The following is a 26,072-nucleotide window of genomic DNA, read 5'->3' as shown; positions in this document are numbered from 1 at the left end:
ACTAAAGATGAAACAGAAGGTCATTTGTCTTGATGAGGTGAAGTCACTTAATATACATTGTTTCTGTAAGTACCTGTAAAAATGTTAGCTTCAGGCCCAGATTTTACTGAACTGTTCAAAAATATGGGAACACTTTATATGGCAGACTTGGATGTCAGCAGACTGATGCAAAATTAATATTTTAAGGGGAAAAAATTGTCAACGGTAAATGTCAGCAGTTGAGACCAACACTGTCCTCTGCAAAAGGTTCTTAATTGTGTGTTACTACGTTCTGGAAAAAGTCCAGCTTGTAATACTTTAGGGATCAAATATACCATTGCTTCCCTATCATGTACTATTTTCTGGGAAGGAACTTAGGAACAGGAGTCGGCCATTTAGTCCCTCGAGCCTGTTTCGCTATTGAGATCATGGCTGATCTGCGACTTAACCCCGTATACCCGCCACAACCCCATATCCCATAATACCTGGTTAACAAAAATCTATCAATCTCAGATTTAAAATTAACAATTGAGCTAGCATCAACTGCCATTTGTGGAAGAGAGTTCCAAACTTCTACCACCCTTTGCGTGTAGAAGTGTTTCCTAACTTCACTTCTGAAAGTCCTGGCATACTTAGAATCGTAGAAACGTTACAGCACGGAAGGAGGCCATTCGGCCCATCGAGTCCATGCCAGATCTATGCAAGAGCAATCCAGCTAGTCGCTCTCCCCCACCCTATCCCTGTAGCCCTGCAAATTTTTTTTTACTTTCCAAGTACTTATCTAGTTCCCTTTGTGAAGGCCATGATTGAATCTGCCTCCACCACCCCCTCGGACAGTGCATTCCAGATCCTAACCACTCGCTGTGTATAAACGTTTTTCCTCAAGTCCCCTTTGGTTCTTTTGCCGATCACCTTAAATCTATTCCTCTGGATCTTGACCCTTCCGCCAATGGGAACAGTTTTTCTCTGTCTACTATGTCTAGACCCTTCATGATTTTGAATACCCCTATCGAATCTCCTCTCAACCGTCTCCGTTCCAAGGAGAACAACCCCAGCTTCTCCAATCTATCCATGTATCTAAAGTCCCTCATCTGTGGAATCATTCTAGTAAATCTCTTCTGCACCCTCTAAGGCCTTCACATCCTTCCTATAGTTCAGGGCCCAGAACTGGACACTATACTCCAGTTGTGGCCAAACCAGTGTTTTATAAAGGTTCATCATGACTTCTTTCTTTTGTACTCTATGCCTCTATATTTATAAAGCGCAGGACCCCGTATGCTTTTTTAACTGCTTTCTCAACCTGTCCTGCCACCTTCAATGATTTGTGCACATTTACCCCCAGATCTCTCTGTTCCCGAACCCCTTTTAGAATTGTGCCCTCTAGTTTATATTGCCTCTGCTCGTTCTTCCTACCGAAATATATCACTTCGCATTTTTCTGCGTTAAATTTTATCTGCCACGTGTCCGCCCATGCCACCAGCCTGTCTATATCCTCTTGAAGTCTGTCACTATCCTCCTCACTGTTCACTACCCTTCCAAGTTTTGTGTCATCTGCAACTTTTGAAATTGTGCCTTGTACACCCAAGTCCAAGTCATTAATATATATCAAGAAAAGCAGTGGCCCCAGCATCGACCCCTGGGGAATACTACTGTACACCTCCATCCAGTCCAAAAAAAGAACCATTCACCTCTTCTCTGTTTCCTGTCACTTACCAATTCTGTATCCATGTTGCTGCTGCCCCCTTTATTTCATGGCCTGCAATCTTGATGACAAGCCTATCATGCGGTACATTATCAAACGCCTTTTGAAAGTCCATATACACCACACCAACTGCATTGCCCTCATCTACCCTCTCTTACCTCATCAAAAAACTCTTATCAGGTTAGTTAAACACGATTTGCCTTTAACAAATCCATGCTGGCTTTTCCTAATCAATCCACACCTGTCCAAGTGACTGTTAACTTTGTCCCAGATTATAGTTTCTAAAAGTTTCCCCACCGCTGAGGTCAAACTAACTGGCTTATAATTGCTGGGTTTATCCTTAGACCCTTTTTTGAACAAGGGTGTAACATTTGCAGTTCTCCAGTCCTCTGGCACCACCCCCGTATCTATGGACGTTTGGAAGATTATGGCCAGTACCTCCACAATTTCCACCCTTACTTCCCTTAGCAACCTACGATGCATCCCATCCGGACCAGGTGACTTATCTACTTAAAGTACAGCTAGCCTTTCTAGTACCTCTTTATCAATTTTTAGCCCATCCAGTATCTCAACTTATTCTTCCTTTACTAAGACTCTGGCAGCATCTTCTTCCTCGGTAAAGACAGATGCAAAGTACTCATTAGTACCTCGGCCATGCCCTCTGTTTCCATGAGTAGATCTCCTTTATGGTCCCTAATCGGCCCCACCCCTCCTCTTACTACTCTTTTACTATTTATATGCCTGTAGAAGACTTCTGGATTCCCTTTTATGTTGGTCGCCAGTCTATTCTCATATTCTCTCTTTGCCCCTCCTTATTTCCTTTTTCACTTCCCCTCTGAACTTGTGTTATCAACCTGACATCTGTCACTTTTAAGGCTTTGTCCCCTAGTCCTAGACTCCCAAACCAGCTGAAATAGTTTCTCTCTACCCAATGAGTTCACCTTAATATCTTGAAAACTTCGATCAAATCATCCTTAATCTTCTAAATTCCAGGGGATACAACCCTAGTTTGTGTAATCTCTCTCCTTGTAATTTAACCCTTGGAGTCCAGGTATCACTCTAGTAAATCTGTGCTGCACTCCCTCCAGAGCCATTATATCCTTCCAAAGGTGCAGTGTCCAGTACTGAACACAGTACTCCAGGTCTAACTAAGGTTGTGTATAGCTGCAGCATAACTTCTACCTCCTTATGTTCTGGTCCTCCAGATATAAAGGCCAGCATAAATGCGTGACTCAAAGAATGGTGGGGGAGGAAGGGTTTTCGATTCATGGGGCACTGGCACCAGTACTGGGGAAAGAGGGAGCTGTTTCGTTGGGCGGGTTCCACTTAAACCAGGCTGGGACCAGCGTCCTGGCGAATCAAATAACTAGGGCTGTAGATAGGGCTTTAAACTAAAAAGGGGGGGAAGGGATCAGGTGAGGGGAAATTTAGAAATCTGATGAGAAAAGTTAAAACAATAGAACAGTGTAGTGACTTGGGTAAAAATAAGCAGAGTGTGGCAGGAAGGGACAGAGAGTTTACCAATAATAGTGCAACAACAAATATGATGAAAGCAGGAAAAAATAGTTTAAAAATCAAAATTACAGGCTCTTTGCATGCACGGAGCTTTCGGGACAAGATAGATGAATTAATTGCACAAATAGAGATAAACGGTTTTGACCTAATAGCCATTACAGAGACATGGTAGCAAAATAACCACGGTTGGGAACTAAATATTCCAAGGTACATGACATTTAGAAAAGACTAGCAGAATGAAAAGGGAGGTGGGTGTAGCTCTAAAAACAAAGGATGACATAAAGACAGTGGCGAGACAGGATCTTGGCTCGGTAGATCAGGAAGTAGAATCAATATGGGTGGAAATTAGAAATAACAAGGGGCGGAAAACGCTGGTGGTAGTAGTTTATAGGTCCCCGAGTAGTAGCAATACCATTGGACAGAGTATTAATCATGAAATAGTGGGAGAATGTAACATGGGAAATGCAGTCATCATGGGGGACTTTAATCTGCATATAAAGTAGGCATATCAAATTGGCAAAGGTAGTTTGGAAGACTAGTTCATGAAATGTATTCGAGACGGTTTCCTAGAGCAATATGTCATGGAACCAACCAGGCTATTTTAGATCTTGAATTATGTAATGAGATAGGGTTAATTAGTAACCTCGCAATAAAAGAACTTTTGGGGAAGAGTGATCATAATATGATAGAATTTCAAATTGAATTTGAAATTAATGTACTTAAGTCAGAAACTAGAATCTTAAACTTAAATAAAGCCAATTACATAGGTATGAGGGGTGAGTTGTCAAAGGTGGATTGGGAAATTAAATTAAAGGGTTTGACCGTTCAAAAGCAATGGCAAACACTTAAAGAAATATTTCAATATTCTCAACAAGTATACATTCTATTGAGAAATAAAAACTCCATGGGAAAAGTGATCCACCCGTAGCTAACTGAAGAAATTAAGGAGAGTATTAGATTGAAAGAAGAGGCTTATAATGTTGCCAAGAAGAGTAATAAGCCTGGGGATTGGAAGAGTTTTAGAAACCATCAAAGGACAACCAAAAAATTGATGATAAGGGAGAAAATAGAATATGAAAGTAAACTAGCAAGAAATATAAAAATGAATTGTAAGAGCTTCTACAAGTATGTAAAAAGGAAGAGAGTAGTAAAAGTAAACGTTGGTCCCTTAGAGGCTGACACAGGAGAAATTATAATGGCGAATCAGGAAATGGCAGATGTATTAAACAAATTTTTTATCTGTCTTCACAGTAGAAGATACAAAAAGCATATCAAAGATAGTGGGGAACCAAGGGGTAAATGAGGGTGAGTAACTTAAAACAATTAATATCACTAGAGAAAAAGTATTGGACAAACTAATGGGACTAAAAGCCAACAAAACCCCTGGACCTGATGGCCTACATCCTAGGGTTGTAATAGAGGTGGCTGCAGAAATAGTGGATGCATTGGTTATGATTTTCCAACATTCTCTAGATTGTGGAACAGTCCCAGTGGACTGGAAGGTAGAAAATGTTACCCTGCTTATCAAGAAGGGAGGGAGAAAGAAAACAGGGAACTACAGGCCAGTTAACCTGACATCGGGAAAATGCTGGAATTCATGCTTACCATGCTGCCTACCTTTTGTGTCATCGGCAAACTTGGATATGTGGCTCTCTATCGTGGATTTGGGAAGGCAGGCTGTGGTTGGGGAGCAGTTCATATGCCTTATGTGATCCTTCCTTTCTAGCTAAAGATAATGTGTAGTAGTAAGTAAGCTTTGTAGGGAGGTAAAATGTCTCAAAATTACTACTAAGTTAATAAATTGTCTATTGTATTTCCGTAAGTCAAATCTAACTCAGTTATATTAGAATTATTGTTCCTGACAATTTTGTGATATTTTCATAGCCAGCAATATATTTGGAATAAATAAGCACTTTTGTTCAACTTAGCCAGAAAACCAGGTTAACTTGCAACCAGACAATATAGATTGTGGTGGTGCTACAAAATAAAATGCCTAGAGACTCCGATTGTATAAAATTACTGGAGTATTTGTTGGAATGTAGTTCAACTTAAAAGGTGAAGATGTGGCTAGTTAATTTTAATATGCAGGCAAGACTGCAGCTTTAAGCTAGTCAAGTGTAGTCAGATGTATATTTGTAACTGTAATGTTTGATTTACAACTGCAATATTGTGATTGTGTTGAAAATATTTGCTAAATGTTTCCCATGGTTCTGTGAGCTATACTTTAATGAGCTCTCTAAATCGACTCCAAAATCTTTCAATATAGGTGACTGAGCAATCGTAAGCAATTCTTAATCCTTCCAATTGAGCTCACTCACTGGCTCAACATGTTGTATTTTTTCTCTCTCCATTGAGGAGCTGAGCTGAGCCATTTGGATCAGGAAAGTTCCAGGCTCATTGCACCATCTGTACTGAATCAGCAGATCTCAGCTGGGTAGTTCGACTCGGCACCCTTAAGTTAGGGAGGAGAAAATTGATCAGGGCTCTCACTTGTGTCTCTACCAAGCAATCCTTGCTGGAAGTGAAGTGCCTAGAGGTCTGATAAGGATAGGATCGGGTGTAGCTGTAATGCAGCCTATAGTTGAATACTCTGTGGACAGTCATGAATAATGGCCACTTGGCAAGGGAAAGAATATGTATTTATTTTTTGCTGAAAGGCTGAGAGTATATTGAGGGCTGCCTTGACGTTCAGACAGTTCTAAACTGTTCAGTTCACTGCTTCAATTTGATGTCGCCTGTCTCAGTCAAGTGTGTCACAATCTGCATGTGTTCCTGTCCATCTGTTATCCTTAAGCTACTGTTTCCTTCATATTTTTCAGAAGAACTTGCCTACCTTGCTAAACACTGACTTTACGTTTTTTTTCTTCCAGACATTATCGTCAGCTGTTGTTCAAGTGTTTGCAGCAGAGCGCAGTTCTCATTGGACAAAAAAATGCTGTGGAGTTGCCTGCCTTATCAAAGACAATCCACAAAGGTCTTACTTTATCCGAATATACGATATAAAGGTAAGTGCAGTGGCAGAGCAAGTTGGATCAAGCTTTTATCCCTGGGATTCTATCCAGACTAGTGGTATAAAAGAAGATATTCTCGAGCCTCAGCCAAGGATCTAATGGCTGTGGATTTTCAGATCAAAACTGCTCATAAATTGGCAAACACAAGATAGTTATGAATAAGGAAGGCCATTCAGCCCATCTTTCATTCATCTAGAAAGATCCTAAAGTCCCAACATTTCAGTATCGAATTGTTTCTTAAAAGATTTAAGTATTTGCCTCCACTACTTTTCCTAGAAGTTTATTCTATACATGGATCACTCTGTGAAGAATTATTTCATGATCTGAACCCAAAATTTACCTTTTACTAATTTGAATCCGTCTACTTGTCCTACTCTTACTATTTGAAGTAACATACTGCATCTACCTTTTCCATTTCCTTAACTATCTTGCATACCTCTAAGATTATCAGTTGCCTCCCTTCCAGGATGCAAAGCCTAACTCTCCAGCCTTTCCACATAACTCAGACATTTGACACTAGGAATCAACCATGTGGCTCTTTACTGCACTACCTCCGGTGCTTGACTCTCCTTTTGTCTTGCCAACCAGACCTAGACGTAGTACTCGAGGTGCATTCTGACCAGAGCACAATACAATTTGGTTATGACTCCCTGTGACTTGTGTTCTACAGTTTTGTTTTGGCTATGTAGTTCAACATTCTATTGTCTTTGTTAATTGCTGCTCTGTATTAGTTAGCCATTTATTAAAACTAGAAACAGCAGTGGTCCCCAACACTAAACCTTGACACCCTACTCTATATTTCTCCCTTCCTATCCTAATGTACTTCCTCTAATGACTACTTTTTGTTTTTTATCCATCAGCTAATTTATCCATTGCTAGAGTTTACCCTGATCTCCTAAAGCTCTGCATTTAACTAATAGTTTTTCATGTGGAACTTTGTCAAACATCTTTTGAAAGTCTAGCTACACCACATTGTAGGGCTTCCCATAATTCCACTTGGATTGTCACTTCTTTAAAAAGCAAGGAAATTGGTCAAGCGGGATCTTTCCCTTCTGAATCCCTGTTGACTGCTTTTTATCAGCTTTTTTTCGTTAGAGATAGTCCTCAAGTTTACTCATGATTGATTTCTTTATTTCACACTGAATGAAAGTAAGACCCAAAGGTCTGTAGTTGCTTGTTTTGTCCCCTTTTTTGAATATGGCCACCATGTTATCTTGTTGTCAATCTACTCATTTATATCAAAATGTGATAAGTAGGTTATCTGTTTAGGGAGGGCATGTAGTTGATGCCTTCCCATGTGAATACTTAGAGAAATATTTACTATTTTGTGTTTTCCTCAGTTTCAAGCCAGTTTAGGGTTTTCACCTCCTCTGACTATTTTAGTACTGAGAAAAAGAAAAAAAAATCAAATTTTGTCATTTCACTGCATGTCTAATTTGGGTCTCGCAGCCACTCTTCTGCTTGGTATCTTTTCTCTTCCAGTGCCCCCCCCACAAAATCAGAAATCTGTCACTGTGTTCAGTCTATACCCCATGTTGTGGCCCATGTCTTTTTTATTCGTTCATGGGATGTGGTCGTCACTGGCAAGGTCAGCATTGATTGCCCATCCCTAATTGCCCTTGAGAAGGTGGTGGTGAGCCACCTTCTTGAACCGCTGCAGTCCGTGTGATGAAGGTTCTCCCACTGTGCTGTTAGGAAGGGAGTTCTAGGATTTTGACCCAGTGACGATGAAGGAACGGCGATATATTTCCAAGTCGGGATGGTATGTGACTTGGAGGGGAACGTGCAGGTGGTGGTGTTCCCATCCGCCTGCTGCCCTTATCCTTCTAAGTGGTAGAGGTCGTGGGTTTGGGAGGTGCTGTCGAAGAAGCCTTGGGGAGCTGCTGCAGTGCATCCTGTGGATGATACACACTGCAGCCACTGTGCGCCGGTGGTGAAGGGAGTGAATGTTTAGGGTGGTGGATGGGATGCTAATCAAGCGGGCTGCTTTGTCCTGGATGGTGTCGAGCTTCTTGAGTGTTGTTGGAGCTGCACTCATCCAGGCAAGTGGAGAGTATTCCATCACACTCCTGACTTGTGCCTTGTAGATGGTGGAAAGACTTTGGGGAGTCAGGAGGTGAGTCACTCACTGCAGAATACCCAGCCTCTGACCTGCTCTTGTAGCCACAGTATTTATATGGCTGGTCCAGTTAAGTTTCTGGTTAATGGTGACCCCCAGGATGTTGATGGTGGAGGATTCAGGGATGGTAATGCCGTTGAATGTCATGGGGAGGTGGTTAGACTGTCTTGTTGGAGATGGTCATTGCCTGGCACTTGTCTGGTGCAGATGTTACTTGCCACTTATGAGCCCAAGCCTGGATGCTGTCCAAGTCTTGCTCTCGTGCTCTTTCTCACCTCTTTCCAAAAAGCTTCCTACCCATCCTTTTTGGCAATGCCAATGAGTCTTAAATTCCAGTGCTCACTCCATGGAGCTGTTCTGTACACTGCGTGAACTGTTCAATTGCATTTAAATGTATACAGACAAAAACACAAATCTAACTTGTACCAAATTTCTATAAGAAGTGGGGCGTCAACTTGAAGTGATTTTGAAATGAGGGCAGAGGGGAAGTTGGCTGCAGCACAATGTGACAAAATGCATTATTTCCAGCATGTTCTGTTTTTAGTCAGCAGATCAGGTAACGTCTGTGGAGAGAGAGTGTTAAGGTTTCAGGTCGATGTCCTTCTATCAGAACTGAAATGTTGGGCGTCATTTTAGCACCTGCTATCGGGTGCGTTCCTGGCGGGGGGGCTCTGAAAATCAGAGAATCCCGGAGCTGGACCGGAGCCCGCCCCGAACCCGCGCACTTCCGGGTTCCCCGCTGACGCGTCGGCGTGCGCGCGCAGCCCCCGCTGGTGGGAATCCCACAGGCAATTAAAGCCAGTGGGATGCCACTTGAAAGTATTTATTTAGGTATTTCAGGTCATTAACTGACCTGATTAAGGGATTATGTGAGGAGGGGTGGGATTTTAGAGCAAACTGGGACTGTTTCCCACACTGGGGGAAACACTCCCAGGTCAAATGGACGTGTTGCAGCTGTCAGCCTGTGGCAGCTGCAAAGGTCCATTTGACAGGTGGGGGGTGGGGGGAGACCCTCACCCATTGCAGGAGGCCACTCTGTCACTTGGGACAAAGTTTGGCCTCCACCACCCTCCTCCTGACAGTCAAAGTCACCAACCTGCACACTTACCCCAGGGTCCGGAGACATGTACCTACCTTGCGGACCCCCTCAGATGTACATCTTGCGGATGGGGGCCGCCGTAGCTGCAGTCATGACCTCCTCGGAGGGCGAACAGCCTCGCCATCCACGCCGTCCACCTCTGACACATGGAGCTCCACAACACAGTGCTGTGACACATCCACCTGTACAGCAGGAGGGAGGGCTACCGCAGAGAGAGATGCGTCGCAGAGGGCACTACCCTCGCCACAGGGTCCACAGACCGAGGCTCAGCCTCCTGGACCTCTCTGAGCAGCAGTGCACAAGGAGGCTCAGAGTCACCCGACATGTAGTAGTGGACATCTGCAGCCTCCTTCATGCCGAGCTGCTCCCGGCTGGCCCGAGCACCATCTTCTTACCTGTTGCTGTCAAAATCACCACTGCCCTCAACAACTTCTCCGCATCCTTCCAGGGTGCAACCGGGGACATCGCCAATGTCTCTGTCGTCTGCGCAAAAGAGCCCTGCAAATACACCTACACCCACTCTGCAGTGACACAATGGGTGGCATCAGTTGTGGGTCCTCATAGTGATCCTCAGGAGAGGGCATTATTGCACAAACCAGACAGGATTCATGAAGACATGGCAGTAGTGGTGCCAATATAATATGTAATGTGAGTTGGTCAGAAATTCAATATAAGTAACACCCATGACAAACCCTCAAACACCCTTGTGCATCCCCTTCATGCTCACGACACGTTTGCCTTACGCTGCCTACTGCACATATGTGATGCATGCCCTGTGGCTGCAGCACAGGTAGTGGCAGGTTGAGTGAGGCTGGCCGTGAAAGAGATGCATGAGAGGGTGAGTATGAGATAGAGCCATGAGATTGTATGAGGATTGTGTTGAGTGGTAGTGGCGGGATGAGTACTGGCGAGGTGAGTAGGTGCAGGTAAGATGAGGATGAGGTTTGAGTGGGTGCGAGGGGTGATGTGACAGAGTAGTGTTGGCAGTGCAGAAGGAGATGTGAGGTGGGGGCAGTGATGTGGCAGACTGAGTGTAGGGGAAAGACTACGTGTACTCACTTTGGCTGACCTACTGAGGTCATTGGAGCGCCTCCTGCACTGTCTGCAGGTGGGCGATATGTTGGTTGTGCTGGTGACCCCCTCTGCCACCTCGAGCCAGGCCTTCCTGGTGGCAGAGGCAGGCCGCTTCCTCCCGCCCGCCGGGGGCGAAGATCTCTGTCCTCCCCCTCCTCCTCACCCCATGTATTGATACCTGGAGTGAGGCATCATTAAACTGGGAGCAGCCTTCCTCCTGGGCTGCTCCATGCTGTAATTTTTGCTATTTGTTGCAGCATCTGTCAGTGGAGGACTGCCCCTTTAAATAGAGCTCCTCCAGCTGACAGATCTTACTGCGCATGCGCAGCCCGCCCGACGCGCAGATCAGCAGTGGGGAACCCGGAGGAGCAGGTAAGTGGATCTAATTAGTGGATTGTCTGCTACAATCGCGCGGGAAGCTGACTAATTTCACCGGGCGCGTTACCCACGCGCCCGATAGCCCCCCCCCCCCCTGCCGAGAACCCGCAGCCCTGCTAACATCGGGCCCGTTAACTCTGTTTCTCTCTCCACAGATGCTGCCCGACCTGCTGACTGTTTCTAACATTTTCTGTTTTTATTTCAGATTTCCAGCATCCGCAGGATTTTGCTTTTGTAGAAAACAAATCTACTTTGTCAACATTTACAATCTTTTGACTTGTACCCTTATTTTAAATCTAATTTAGTATGAAAGTGAGAAAGCTTCAGATTTCATGGAGAAAATTTCAATTGTCCAGACCCATATAGTACCAATTCTTCTCTCTGAAAATTAACAATTAACTAACTTTTGTTTTTGCCATAGGATGGGAGACTAATGTGGGAGCAGGAAATTTACAACAATTTTGTTTACAATCAGCCTCGATCATACTTTCATACTTTTATTGGTGACGTAAGTTATTCTTTTTATTGTTTTGCTATCTAATCTTGTGAAGAATATTTTTAAAAAGTTTCAGTGATAAACAATCATGCAGAATTCTGTGTGATGAGGATGAATATTCCTTAAAAACATGTTTTTCTAATTAGCCATGTGGAAGTGGTTATTCAAGATTGCATGGGTGGATTACTTTGGCAAGGTTAAGAGGTGTACAATAGTTTAAAAATAGAATACCATCCATCCTTATTGATATAAATGGCGTTGCCATTACTTTTTTTCATCTTTTTAGTATTAAAAGAAAGGAGAAAGACTTGCATTTATATATAGTGCCTTTCATGACCTCAGGATATCCCAAAGTGCTTTACAACCAATGAAGTACTTTTTGAAGTGTAGTCTCTGTTGTATTGCAGGAAATATGGCAGCGAAATTGCGCACAAACGTCCCACAAACAGCAATGTGAAAATGACCAGAAAATCTGTTTTATTGTAATGTTGGTTGAGGGGTAAATATTGGGGAGAACTCTCCTACTTTTCAAAAAAAAAAGTGCCATGGGATCTTTTGCGTCCACCTGAGAGGGCAGATGTGGCCTCGGTTTAATGTCTCATCTGAAAGAAGGCACCTCCGACAATGCAGCATTCCCTCAGTACTGTACTGAAGTGTCAGCCTCGATTTTGTACTCCAGTCTCTGGAGTGGGACTTGAACCACAACCTCTGACCCTGAGGCAAGAGTGCACCATGGCTGACACTCGTTAGTTGATCACCTAAGAATTAGCTCAGAGGGAACAAAATTTATATTTCTTCCTGTAACTGTCTAATTGTCTTCCACTCTAATTCTTTCCATCTTCTAATATTTCTATCTCTTTCCCACTCTTACTGGTTTGTATTGACTCCGTATATCCTGATCTTCCTTTCTCTGTCTCCCGCACTCTTCCTTTCACGTCCAGGCTGTGACATTTCAGTGCAGAAATAGCGTCTGTAGGTAGGAAACCACAGCTGTCTACTTGGGGATCAGCATGCTCCTGCAATTTCAAAAAAATCTGACTACAACAGCAACATTTAAGTCATATTATAGACCAGGAAATAGCTTCTATCACCACCTCCCATTCCTGCCTCCAAAATTGGCTGAACTTTTTGTAAATTACTTTCTTGGAAAATTGGGAAATGGGTTTGTGAGGGCTGAGAGGGCCCATGTTCATCCTGATCTTCCTGACGAGTCACGATGCCTGCGTTACTCAGCTAACTGAAGGAAGCTCATAACACAGTCATTTGAAGGCAAACGGCCGTTAATATCTCTCCCATCCGCAGCAACAGGCGCAGGAAGATAGGATTAGGAGTAGGCCATTTAGCCCCTCGAGCCTGTTCTGGAATTCAGTTAGATCGTGGCTGCTCTGTACCTCAACTCCATTTATGCACCTTTGCTCCATATCCCTTGATACCATTACCTAACAAAAATCTATCGATTTCAGTCTGGAAAATTTCAGTTGACCTCGCATCCACAGCCTTTTGGGGCAGAAAGTTCCAGATTTCCACTGCCCTCTGTGAAAAAGTGCTTCCTGATTTCACTTCTAAGTGGCCTAGCTTTAATTTTAAAATTATGCTCTCTTGTCCTGGATTCCCCCACCAGAGAAAATACTTTTTGTATCCAGCAAATCCCTTTATCATTTTAAAGACCTCTATTAGATCACTCGTCAAACTTCTAAACTCAAGGGAATACAAATCAAGTTTATGCAACCTGTTCTCATAATTTAACCCTTTAAGCTCTGATTCACAAGGGTATTAAGGGCTGTGGAACCAAGGCGGGCAGATGGAGCTAAAATACAAATCAGCCATGATCTAATTGAATGATGGAACAGGCTCAAGGGGCTGAATGGCCTACTCTTGTTCCTATGATTCTAATTCCCACATTACAACAGTAACTATACTTCAAAAGTATTTTGGGACATCCTGAGGTCGTGAATCTGTGCTTCCAAGGCCTGTATATCTTTCCTACGGTTTGGTGCCTAAAACTGAACACAGTACTCCAGATGGGATCTAGACAAGGCTCTGTACAACTGAAGCCTCACTTTTGAATTCCGGCCTCCTTGAGATAGTGGCTTAAATTCCATTAGTCTTTCTGATTACTTTTTGTACTTGTACACTAACTAGCTTTTAGTGATTTGTGTGCATGGACGCCCAAATCCCTTCGCTTCTCCACTGCTCTTAGTCTTTCACCATCAAGAAAATATTTGATTTGTCTTTCTCTGATCCAAAGTGGATGATCTCACACTTTCCCACACTGAATTCCATCTGCAGTAGTTTTACTCACTCACTTTCTCTGTCTATATCGCATTATAACTTCCTGCTCTCATCTACACAACTTAATAGTGCCTCCAAACATGGTGTCATCTGCAAACTTGGATTTAGAACTCCATTCTTTCACCTAAGTCATTAATATAGATGGCGCAAAGTTGAGGCCCCAGTACAGATCCCTGTGGCACCCTACTTGAGACACCCTGCCAATCATAGAGAAACTGGGCCAGGGAGTTTGGACCTGAGGTCACAGGTGGCCTGGGGTTGTGCATTGGGAGAGAGTACGTGGCCTGGAAGCCATTGTTCTTAAATAAAAATGAAGATTTTCCCTTTTTTTTAAATTAAAGACATTTTGTACTTTAAATTTGCCCACAGGTGTGCCTAGCCTAGCTCCTCTGCCTACGTGTAATGATGGGCAGAGGCAGATTGCTTTGAGTCAAGAAAAAGCTGGATGCCATTGGGTGGATTCTGAGGCTTTATGGCTGGAGTAATGCTAGTTACTGAGTACACTGCAAAACATTGGGGAAGTGAGACAGTTGCGCAGTCCCAGCTGCAGCTGCCCATTTTTAATTTTTGCTCCTTTTGGAAAATGGAAGAAAATGTGCTCCAAAAACAAGGCAACAAGGGCTGTGAAAGGAGTAACATTGTTTCCAGCCACGGAGGGCTCGCCACGAGTATTGTCTGGTTTTGTTGTCTGAGCACCATGGATGAGGGCTGTGTTCCCTGCTGAAAAACAAGGGAGTGATTTCTTCTGGAAGTTGTATTTGAGGTAGAGATTTCATTCCTTACTAGGGCCATATCTAAGGTTCTGTCAGTTTTGAAAAACTTAGAGGGGGAACAAATAACTAGGTTGTTCCTGGTGCTTCAGTTTCCTCTCCCTCCACTCCTAAAATCAAGGGAGATTGGATCAAGGACATTCCACAGCAACTATCTTTTTAAGGTTCAAAATCAATGAAGTACAGTATAAATTCAGTATGCAACTTCTCAGCCTGACTTCGGCATCAAAGGCTTTTCTTAAGTGTCGTGGCAGCCTTTCGTAGGCAGCAGAGACTTTTTGCCTGCACATGGCTGAATTTGAAAGTTCTCTGCTTCCTACATTACAACAATGCCACACATTGGCTGTAAAGCACTTTGGGGCATCCTGAAGTCGTGAAAAGCACGATATAAATGCAAGTCTTTCTTTTCTCTTCAGTAACAGTCTATTGCGCTACTACAGTGATTGGGATTTGTGGTCAATTCAGAAAAATACTGTGCATAGCTTTGTGGCGTCGTACAAAGTTGTTCACAGGGCCCTACAATTGACTGACTGGGCTGTGATTGCAGTCCTCGGCACCATCACAAACAACCAATGGCTAATCGTTATATGCTGCTTGAACCCAGAGATTATGGGAATCCCACGCGTATACACGCATGTCCAGTAGAATCTACTTTTGTGTAGGTTTTAATGACCGATGTGGGTAGATAGACTTGAACAGCATTACTTGCTTTTTTATTTAAACATTCGTTTTGCAATTACCTCCCCCCAGACAAGTCAAATTGGACTTAATTTTGCAAGTGAAGAAGAAGCAAGAAGATTTAGATTTGCGGTCAATGAAATAATTGGAAGACGCCAAAGGAGAACTGGTGCGTGTTCTGACTGTTGTATATGTGTTGTATTTTAATGGCATGGATAATGTGCTTTGGCAGCTGCTCACTTTTTTTTAAATAACCTTCAATGGTTCAAAATTGAATTTTTTTTTGTGTGGTGGTTTTGAGGTTCATGAGGTAGAATACTGTCCCCAATAATTGTAAGATTGATTATACTGTTGGACAAGAACTGATGAAATTCATTTTAAATTTGGGCTGCACCTCCCACTTCGTGTTGTCACTGAATCCAAACTTAAAGATGTTGTGGCGGGATTCTGCACAATTCTGTTTACGTACATTTGATTTTTAGATCAGTCGCCATACAATGGCTTAACAATTGGCCATTGAAGTGAATTCAATTCCCTTTGAGTAAGTTGTACACATTTTTTTAAAAACCTAAATTTATAGTTTCAATTTTATATTTTTTGTTATTTGGTGGTGCAATTATTTTTCTTTTAACAACTAAACCAAACTAGAATAGGGTACTCATCTGCTATACTTATAATAAACAATTACAGGTCCAATTGAAGGGCATCTATAACTTTTAAAATAACAAAACAAAATCTCCCTCTTTCTCCTCTTTACCTGCCAGTTTCAATTAAGGCTCCTTACCTTCAAAGTAATTTTCTCTCTTTTTAAGAGCTACTTAAATTTTCAACTTAATAGGTTGGCTTAACACTTTCGGAAATCAAATCTGATCTTGAATTGTGGGGTTTTTTGTGCCCTAAGGGGATAAAAGTATGTCGCTTCAGTTTTCAAAATGTTTTGGTGGGGCAATCAAATAGTGTTGCAACTATTTATAATGTATATAGAACTATACAATTTAAAAGTAGGCTCAAATTTTCTTTCTTTATAGATTTCAATATATCTTTAATTTGTTTTTGTTTCAACAGAGAAAAGACGAGATCTACCACCACTAAATGGTATGTATTTAACTCCTGGGGCCAAAGCATTAATTAATCTAAGCTAAAGCAAAACATTGCAGATTCTGGAAATCTGAAATAAAACAGAAAATGCTGGAAAACACTCAACAGGTCAGATGGCGCCTGTGGAGAGAGAAACAGAGTTAACGTTTCAGGTTGATTGATCTTTCATCAGAACTGGAAAATGTGAGCGATGAACAGCTTTTAAGCCAGCGCAAAGCCAGGGAAAGGAGAGGGAGTAGTAAAATAACAAAAGGTAGAGAGATCTGTGATAGGATGGAGGGCAGGAGTGATTAAATGACAAAAGTGCAAGGCAAAATGAGGTGATAATGAGACAAGTATAGAAGCAAAAGATGGATCCAGAGTAGATGTAAATGGCTACAACAGAGGAGGAGGAAGCATGGAGAATCTGGTAAAGAAAGGAAGGATCCCGTGGCCTGGTAGTTTCTCAGAAGAAAGGCAGGGAGACCTCGGGGGCGTGGACCACTCTGCCAGAAATCCCCATCCCAAGCATCAGCCCACACCTCCACTCCCGGTGGCTCTGGTGCAGCCAGCCTCCATTACCAGCACCTGCTGTCAGAGAAAATGGGAGCAGTGGTTAAGATCTAAAGTGGAAAGATGAGATGCTGTTCCTCGAGCTTGCGTTGAGCTTCATTGGAACAGTGTCGGAGGCCAAGGACAGAGATCAGAGTGGGATGGAGAATTAAAGTGCAAACGACTGGAAGCTCAGGGTCACGCATGTAGACTGAATGGAGGTGTTCAGCAAAGCGATCGCCCAATCTACGTTTGGTCTCAATGTAGAGGAGACCACATTGTGGGCCACAAATACGGTGTACTAAGTTGGAAGAAGTACAAGTAAATCACTTTCGCCCGGAAGGAGTGTTTGGGGCCCTGGACATTGGGAAGGGAGGAGTTGAAAGGACAGGTGTTGCATCTCTTGTGTTGCCAGGGGAATGGAGCAGGAGTTGGAGGCGATGGAAGAGTGGACCAGGGTGTCATGGAGGGAACGGAATGGTCCCTTCGAAATGCTGATAGGGGAGGGGAGGTAAAGATGTGTTTGGTGGTGGCATCGTGCTGAAGATGGCATAGGATGATCTGTTGAATTGGGAGCCTGGTAAGGTGGAAGGTGAGGACAAGAGGGACCCTTTCATGGTTCTGGGATGGAGGAGAAGGGGTGAGGACGGAAGCGCAGGAAATGTGACGGACACAGTCGAGGGCCCCGTCAACCATAGTGGAAGGGAATCCTCGGCTGAGGAAAAAGGAAGACATTTCGGAAGCTCTAAGCTGTTTGGCAATAAATTGCAAAGTACTCAAGGATAATTTAGAATGTTGAAGTTAAATCTATTACTCTTGACCCCTTTTGGTCAACTGGATAATACAGTTCTGGTTTTCATAGAGGCTTGCTAGACATCCCAAACTAAATATAACAACAACTTGCATTTATATAGCGCCTTTAATATAGTAAAAACATCCTAAGGTGCTTCACAAAATTTTAAATATGAATCCCAAGCCAAAAAGAGCTATGTGGTTGGTTAGTGGGGGGGTGGGGGGAGGTGTTGTAGTTGTAGGTTGAGTGAGTGTTTTTGGTTGAATTGGAGTTTATGGAGCATGGAGGAAGGAAGGCCAGCCAGGAAAACATTGTAACAGTTGAGTCTAGAGGTGACAAAGGAATGTATGATGGTGTCAACTGCAGATGGGCTGAGGCAAGGGCAGAGGTGGAAGTAGGCAGTCTTTGAACTAGAGAGGATATGGGATCGGAAACTCAGCTCGGTGTTGGAAGGACACTAAGGTGACAAACGATCTGGTTCGGCCTGAGACAGCAGCAAGGAGGGGATGGAATTAGCAAGCGTACGGAGTTTGTGATGGGGGCCAAAAATTTTATTATAGCTTCAGTCTTTCCAGTATTTAGCTGAAGGAAATAGCGTTTCATCCAAGACCATGTCTGACAAGCAGTCTGACAACACAGAGGCAGCGAAGGGGTCGAGAGACGTAGTGCAGAGGTCGAGCTGGGCATCCTCAGCATAGATGTGGAAGCTGACCCTGTATCTGCAGACTATGTAGATGAGGAAATGAAGGGGACTAAAGATAGATCCTTGGAGAATGCCAGAGAAAATGATGTGGGGAAGGGAAGAGTAGCCATTGCTGCAGAGATTCTGGCTACAGTTGGATAGGTAAGAGTGGAATGGAGCGAAGGTAGTCCTGAACAACAGAGAAGAGGCATGGGAGAAGGATGGTGTGGTTGACTGTATCAAAGGCTACAGAGAGGTTGAGGGGGAGTAATGTACCATGGTCAGTCACAGAGGATATAATTTGTGACTATGGTTAGGGCTGCTTCAGGCACTGTGGCAGGGGCCGGCTCCTGATTGGAGTGATTCAAACAGGAAGTTGCAGGAAAGATGGGCACTGATTTGGAAGGCAACAACACTTTTAGGGACCTGGAGAGGAAAAGGCGATCGGGGCAATAGTTTGCCATGACTGAGGGATCGATGGTGGAGTTTTGGGAGGGGAAGGTGATGGTGGTTTGAAAGGGAAGGGGACAGTACCTATTGTAAATGGTTCCCTCTCCATGTCGCCCAGCATGGGAACCAAGAAGGGTGTTAATTGTATGATTTATGTCAATTAGTGTTAATTGTATTCAGGTGGTGGGTATCAACTGGGGATACTCGTATCCTTTTTATAGGAGATGTGCGTGCGCATATGTGTGGTTGGAAGCAACTACATGCCAGGCTGTAGTATTTGATCCTTCACCACATGGCTATCCAACGTTATCAAAGGGAAGTAAGTGGTCAGTAGATTAGTGGGTATGGAATCAAGGGAGCAGGAGGTGGGCCTCGGGGACACTATGAGCTCAGAGAGGGTATGAGGGGAGATAGGAAAGAACTTTGAGTTATGGGCTAGAACAGGGGGAGGCTTGGCTTGGTTAGAATGGGGAAAGGGAGAGGAAGATGAACGGATAATCTCAAATCTTAGTAACAAAGAAGTCTATGAGCACTTGTTGGAAGTGTGGGTAGAGGGGTTTAAGGAAACTGCTGGTAGTGAAGAAAAGAAGCTGGGTTTATCTTTGCTCTCCAGGTTGATCCTGGAGTAGTAGATGGTTTTGGCAGAAGACAGTGAGGCCTGATAGTGTTTGATGTGATCCAGACAGATCTGGATGGCTAAACCAGCTGTACGCCAGATACGCTCAAGTCTGTACCTCTCCTGTGGGAGCGAAAATGCTGACCATACCAGGGGAATGATCAGGATACAAAAAAATTGTGTAATCATGCCTTCAGCATACGTTTATGAACTGCAACCAAATCTTTCTAAAATTAGCATCTGGGGAAATAATAGAGGGGATCCAAAACATACTACTTCCTGTTTCACTATTGAAATAATCCGTTAGCAGCAAAATCACAAATAAGCCTTGTAAATTACTGCCTACAGTGAAATAGAGAGAACAGTGCATATTAGAAAATAGCTTTATTGTAATCTAATTCAGGGCTTTAAAAAAACTTCAAATCTGCAAGAATAAGTATATAGCTCCCCATTTTTTTTGTGTTTATTTATGGAGGATGGATCGTCAAACAGGGTGCAGCAAAGAACAATATTTGAATTGCTAATTGGCCAAATATTGAAAGTGGTTGTGGAGGAGCATTTTGAGCTTTGCACGTGAATGCCACTAACCATGCATATCAGGAAATCATCAGCAGCAGTTTCTTTGCGTATGACTGGCGGGCAAGGCTCCTTGCTAGCAGTGCTGCAGAATTTATTTGTTAAGTATTACATCTATTAAACCCATACTATAGTTTGAGATGCCACAGTTTAATAAATTGCGTTTCAAAAGTGTGCATGGTACATGCTTTGATTGAAATGTCATTGAGAATATAGTTAGTGATACAAATATCAGTGTAGCATAAAGGAGCAGATGCTGAATTGATTGGAAACGCAGAAATTTTGCTGCTGGTAATTCTTAGGTCTTTGTTTTCTTGTTACAATAAATTGTTTATGTAAAAGTAGGTCCGAAAAATTTCCGAACAAGAATTTAAATCTCCAGTGACCTTAATGATCTTATACCAACACAATTTGAAGTGTGGTTATGGTTTTTATGTAGGAAAATGTGGCAGGCAATTTTCACACAGCAAGATCCCACAAAACAGAAATGAATGAATGACCAGTTAATCTGTTTTTTGGTGGTGGTGATTGAGGAAGGAATGTTGGCCAGGTCGCTGGGAAAACTCCCTGCCCTTCAATTAGTGCCATGGGATCTTTTAACAGGCATGCAGAGCCGTGGTATAACAATCTCCAAAAATGCAGCACTCCTTCAGAACTGCACTGAAATGTCAGTCTTGGCATATCAAAATCATGTGTTGTCTGCAATTTTCTGATGTGCACTAGTAGAGGGCGAAGCACTTCACCGACTCAGGAAATCTACCTGTACATGTCAAAATCTAATGTAATTTAGCAACCATGCAATTTCAAGAGATTTTAAAAAAATAAGCAGAATAGTAGGATAAGGAAAGATTAAGTTGGGCATTAACGATTATGTAAAATGTACTGATTTGTAATTTCCTAGGATTTACTGTTTTCTAAATGGTACAAGCCAACTACTTAGTCGAGTGCTCTGATAGAATAAGTCGGTGATTACATTGACCAGAGAAACTCATTTTGGAGCAGAACAATAATCTGATGCAGAATTATTCATAGTGAAAGGATCTTTATAAAGTCATGTGAGCCTTGTACTTCAGTGGCACCCCTGAGTCCATTGACCAAATCTCGAAGATTTAGTGTCTGGTTTAGAAATTGAGTGGCAAAATGTTCTGCAGCATTTTCTGCTACAGCTTCAGAGGATTTTGTTTTTGGTACCAGTAAGTGTTTCACACCTCTCTCGTGCCAAGTTATAACCTAGGATGAACTTTGTGCTACTGCCCTCCTCTTGTTTTGCGCTTTAAGTATCTGCTGAAAAAGTCCTTGGCTAATGATTGGAGGGGGGGGGGGGAAGTTGCTTGAGTAAATATGGATGATAGTGAATTACAATACTGCTACTTGTATCCCATATGCGCAGAAGAACAGATCTAAACTAAAAGGTATGCTTTCTTTATATTTATCACCATTAGTGTAATTTGTATACTCGTAGCTTGTCTTTTCACCAATATTGAAGCTTGCCAAGTAGTCAATCATACTGTGAAACTTTAATGTTCGAGGGACGTAAGTATCGTGGAAGTCGGTCCTTCACCATTTTCCCCTTACATTTGTTTTAATATGCACAGAAAAATTGTCATGTGCATTGGGTTGGCAGGGAATCTATTCTTGTATAACATTTTTCTACAATGAAAGTTAATTTTGCACTGAACAACTTGTTAACTTTTATTCCAATAGTAATTTGCATTTAAATAAAACAACCCCAATGAGCTTCAGAGGTAAAACTGGACAGTGGGTAGGGATGGGAGGAGAATTGGGTGAGATGACTGATGGTATGGGCCAAGGTAAGTTTTAAAGAGGTTTGTGAAGGAGTTGAGATGGGTAGCAAGATGGAGCGGTTTACGGAGAACATTCAAAAGCATGGGGCCAGGATGGCTGAAGGCTGTGCCATCATAAATGGGAAATGCAAAGGAACCTAATCAATGAGTGGAGGGCTCTTAATAATATACAGGGCTGGAGGACAGAGCAGAGATAGGGATGGTCAAGGCATGGAGGGCCACATACAAGGACAAAGATTTTGACTTTGATGCATTGAAGGAAAAGGGAACCATTGGAAATGGGTGAGAACAGGATGATGGTGAAAAGAACTTGTGTAGGATAAGATGAAGCTTATAAAATGCTTTGGCCTGTTCAGGGTTGAACTCTGGAAGCTAGCGAGGAATGTGTCAAGTGTTTGAACATGGAGGTGACAATAGTGGATATGGGTTTAAGTTGCACTGGAGATGAGATGACAGCAGAAATGGATGAAGCTGTAATAAATGTAAACAGGCAGTCGTGGAGGCAACAAGGATGAAGTGTTTGAAGCTCAGCTAGGTGTAAAACAGGAGATATGGGTTGCATTCCTTAAAACCCCCTCCCCAGCGGAGCATATATCAGGAACCCCCACCCCACAGAATAAAGAAACAGAAGAAGCCAGTATGTGCATTGACTAGCAGTATAATTGCCTGCAACTTCAACAAGTGGGGTGGGGGGGGGGGGGTGGATTATTCTCTTTCCCTTTGCGATGCAATGTAGCTGTTGTGCTGGTGTTTGGCTTGTCAGATTATACTCGGTCCAGCATTTAGCTGGAATAGATAACCTAGTGGCCTATTTGGCTCTCCACAAAGTCACTGTTAATGAGCAAAGATTGGATCCCACTACCTTGCAGAAGCAATCTGCAGTCACAATTTAGTCAATTACTGTGTCAGAACTTGATCATTCTGGTTGACAGTGTAGTTATAGAAATTTGATAACTGTTACATAAAGGTCTTCATTCCTAAATTTGATTTAGTTCCTACAAGGCATCCACTAATCAAGCATATAACACAAAATGTTCATGGTGTTCTACTACATCTGCAAGTCCCCTTTCAGGTGATCTTTCAATGTTGCTTTAAGACCCAATTTATGTGGAGATTTGCTTTTTACAACCCACTTTCAATTTTGAATAATTTGGTCACTTTGGTGCAGTTGCTGAATGTATTAAATTATAATTGAAATACAATTTTTTTTTTGTTTTTCTACTTCTGTATTCACTATATATGAACTAAAAAGCTCCAGACCATTTTTTTCTACCCTCCCCAAAACTTAATATACCGATTGTTCAAAGAGCAAATTATATTTTTTTGTATCACTTAGTATGGTGACTCTCGTACAATGAGTTTTTAATACTGTTATACAGAGGTTATATTTTGTTATTTTTAGACTTTAGATGTAATTTCAGTATTTAGCTAGGTTGTTCTGGAGGAACTGAAAGTTTTACAAAGGCTGAAGCTTTTTATCTTAAAGCTGTTTTCTGCAGTAACCTCAAATACTGGAAATTGTAACAGATTATTCTTTAATCTTTGGTAGACCCAAATATAAACTACCTTGCTGTCAAGGCTGCCTTATCTTAGAGGATAAATATTCAAAATGACATGAGTTTCTTGACTCTCCGCCAAGCTATTAAATGTCATTGTCTTCCAATTTCTACTCCTTATCTCTCTCACTCCTATTTCCCTCCACAACCACAATCATCAGCAGGTTCACATACACTGTGCAGCCAAGTCACTATGGGTGGAAGGGTTGAAAAAGTCTGTGTTCCAGATCATCCTTGCCCCCTTTTTCTGCCATCCATCGTTAGCTGAAGAAGGAAGTATGAAGGTGGGAAACCAGCAAGTTACTGATTAATTTCATGTTTTTTTTCCTTCTTAGGACCAGCTCTTCCTATGGCTACAGTTGACATTAAGAATCCAGAAATTACCAATGTTCGATATAATGCACAAGTTAACAACGTTGGATATCCCAAAGATAAGAAGAAAGTAAAAAGTAAAAAGAAAAAATTGACTAAGGCGGACATTGGCACACCAAGTAACTTCCAGTAAGCGTTCTTGATCGTTCAGTACTTCCTTAAAAATCGTTTCTGCATGTAGGCCTCAACAATTTTTTTTTTAATGATTCTGTGTAGAAGGATGGCTATACAGCGTAAACTATAATTGTTATGCTGGCTCAAGATTTCTGACGTGCACCTCCAAGCCAGCAAAGAACTCTGCTCGGCTGATTAATGCTGTAAGCAGTTTGTTTTGTAAGCTTTTCCTTTCTTGCCTCAGATTTTCTATTTGCAAAATGTTTTCAGCACCACTTTTAGTAAATTTAAATACATGTGAGCATCTCATAGCAGATAAAGAACAATGGGTAAAGTTGCAGTTCAGAAATTTAAAATCTTCTAGTCAGCAGGCATAATGGCAGAAAAACCTGCAAGTTGTAACTGCATTCTTGTAGATGGATATCCTTTTCAAAGCTAAAGCGAATACCGTGTCTAAATTTTTACTCCAAACAATTGTCAGGAGCAAATGTAAGTAAATGCATGTAGGAACTAACCCTTAAACAATTATTCACAATATAAATTGTTTCAAATAAAAATTATTGTTGATCTCTGTGCTCTGCAAATGCAGCATTCTCTAACTGTTCCAGCACACAAAATAAGCTGTGGCGTATACATGGTAATGAACTTCAGTTGTGGTTCTTACCATCTACTATTTTTGTGTATACCTCCACTTGCTTCACTGGTGTCCGATATCCATCATTACACGTCATCTGTATCCTAAACTTATTTAGATGTAATTTTATTTTTTTTTTAAAAAAGGGAGTTGAAATGAACTGTATGATGAAGTAGCAAATGGTGTAAAGAAAACCCATTGTTCCATATATGTGGTTTATGATTGTCAGGTTGTATATACAATTCTGACTACTGTTTGTCCATATAATGGCTGAGGACCACTTTGGGACTATAAAATTTTGCATCATTATACATTTAGTATGTATATTGAAAGCATGTGGTAGCTGATGGAAATTTATTCCATGACTAAGGTTACCTAATAGCCTATGATGGAACTCACATTGGAAATTAACCCTTTGTGTAACCCATTTAACGAATGGAGCTATTGGCTGTAGTGACAATTATTCATTGTCAAAATAATTATTGCATGGCTTTACTTCCATAATTTTTAGTTGTTTGTGAGGATGAGAAATGTATTAATGAAGAATTTGTTACTATTTTCTTTAACCATTTGAATAAGGTAAAATTAAAGTTCATGATTCTTATAAATCATCTGTTTTTTAAAGAAACACAAGCATTGGTACCACTAAAGTCAAAGTTGAAACTTCAATATGTTGAATTTTTGAAAAAAAAAATTGTTGGTCATGAATTTATACTAATGAAGTCTGACTGCTGTGATTGAAAGCAACATGAAAGAATGTTTTTACAATTTAAAAAAAAATCATTTATTTTTACCGAATCAATACCAACCAAATTGCCTCTACAGTTGAGCTAAGGAAGGGGAAAAAGTCGACCAAGGTTCCCACTTGTGGCTGCCACCCAGCTTGCTGTTGGTGCTAGGGTGCATGTGAGGATGCCACATGAAGGCAAGGTTGGTTTTTAACTCTGCCTCCAGTTCAGTTGCCCACCAACATGACTGTTGGACTTGCATGTGAAGGATAGCCACTTGGGGAAGGCACTGAAGAGCCACCATTATCTGTGGAATTGTACTGACCTGAGTCACTACCTTTAGAGAGGAGGAAAATAGGGGGAAAATTGGAGAGAAGAAATTATCCTTTTAAAAAGTTTGCTTGAATTCACATTAGTAGTTGTCTCCTGACTTGTGTTTATCTATTTCCTGGTGTCAGTGTTGCTTTAAAAAGACCTCTTTTAAATTACATCTCATTTTCTTGTATTGTAAATTTGTATATGATTTGTATCTGCTCTAATTACAGGCATATAGGACATGTTGGCTGGGACCCAAACACAGGTTTTGATGTAAGTAAAATGGTCTATTTTGAGTGACTTTTTTAACAAATTTGCAAATCTTCACATATCTAGATAACGAAGGGTTATTATCATGAACTCGCATAGGCATGTTTGCATTGTGCCCTGTTTGAAAGTGTGCTCAAAGGCATGCTGTTCCTGGACTTCATCCCTATGACTCCATGATTCTGTGCTCATGGGGAAAGCGAGGTGGAAAATCAGTCCTATCTCGTGACCTGGATGTGTGGCTCCCTGTTGGGATTGTAGAATCACCCCTAATGTGTCATGCAAAACGATGCCTGTTGGCCTTTTTGCTGAGGTTTTGATATTGATATTTTGATATTGGTTGCAGGCTCACTGCAGAGTTGAGACAGCAGCGATTCTTCCATGTGCTCAAGTTTTTGAATTGAATTAAACAGCTTATAAAT

The 26,072-nt window shown here is 41.9% G+C and overlaps 1 protein-coding gene across 3 annotated transcripts in view; it reads left to right on the top strand.

The window, feature by feature from the left end:
• Positions 1 to 26,072, top strand: part of LOC137334820 (actin nucleation-promoting factor WASL-like) — a 78,913-nt gene that overhangs the window by 25,856 nt on the left and 26,985 nt on the right. For 2 of the 3 annotated variants that reach the window (XM_067999820.1, XM_067999821.1), the window contains exons 2-7: positions 6,067 to 6,201; positions 11,299 to 11,385; positions 15,186 to 15,282; positions 16,179 to 16,208; positions 23,556 to 23,721; positions 25,614 to 25,656. In XM_067999820.1, coding sequence (XP_067855921.1) covers positions 6,067 to 6,201; positions 11,299 to 11,385; positions 15,186 to 15,282; positions 16,179 to 16,208; positions 23,556 to 23,721; positions 25,614 to 25,656 — 558 coding nt within the window. Of the gene's footprint in view, positions 1 to 4,478; positions 4,502 to 6,066; positions 6,202 to 11,298; positions 11,386 to 15,185; positions 15,283 to 16,178; positions 16,209 to 23,555; positions 23,722 to 25,613; positions 25,657 to 26,072 lie in introns of those variants that run through there. The other variant, XM_067999822.1, reaches the window with a different exon arrangement.

Source organism: Heptranchias perlo, chromosome 18 (genome assembly GCF_035084215.1).
Source record: "Heptranchias perlo isolate sHepPer1 chromosome 18, sHepPer1.hap1, whole genome shotgun sequence".
Taxonomy (NCBI): domain Eukaryota; kingdom Metazoa; phylum Chordata; class Chondrichthyes; order Hexanchiformes; family Hexanchidae; genus Heptranchias; species Heptranchias perlo.
Note: the sequence above shows the minus strand (reverse complement) of the source record. Positions and strands in the feature narration are given on the sequence as shown.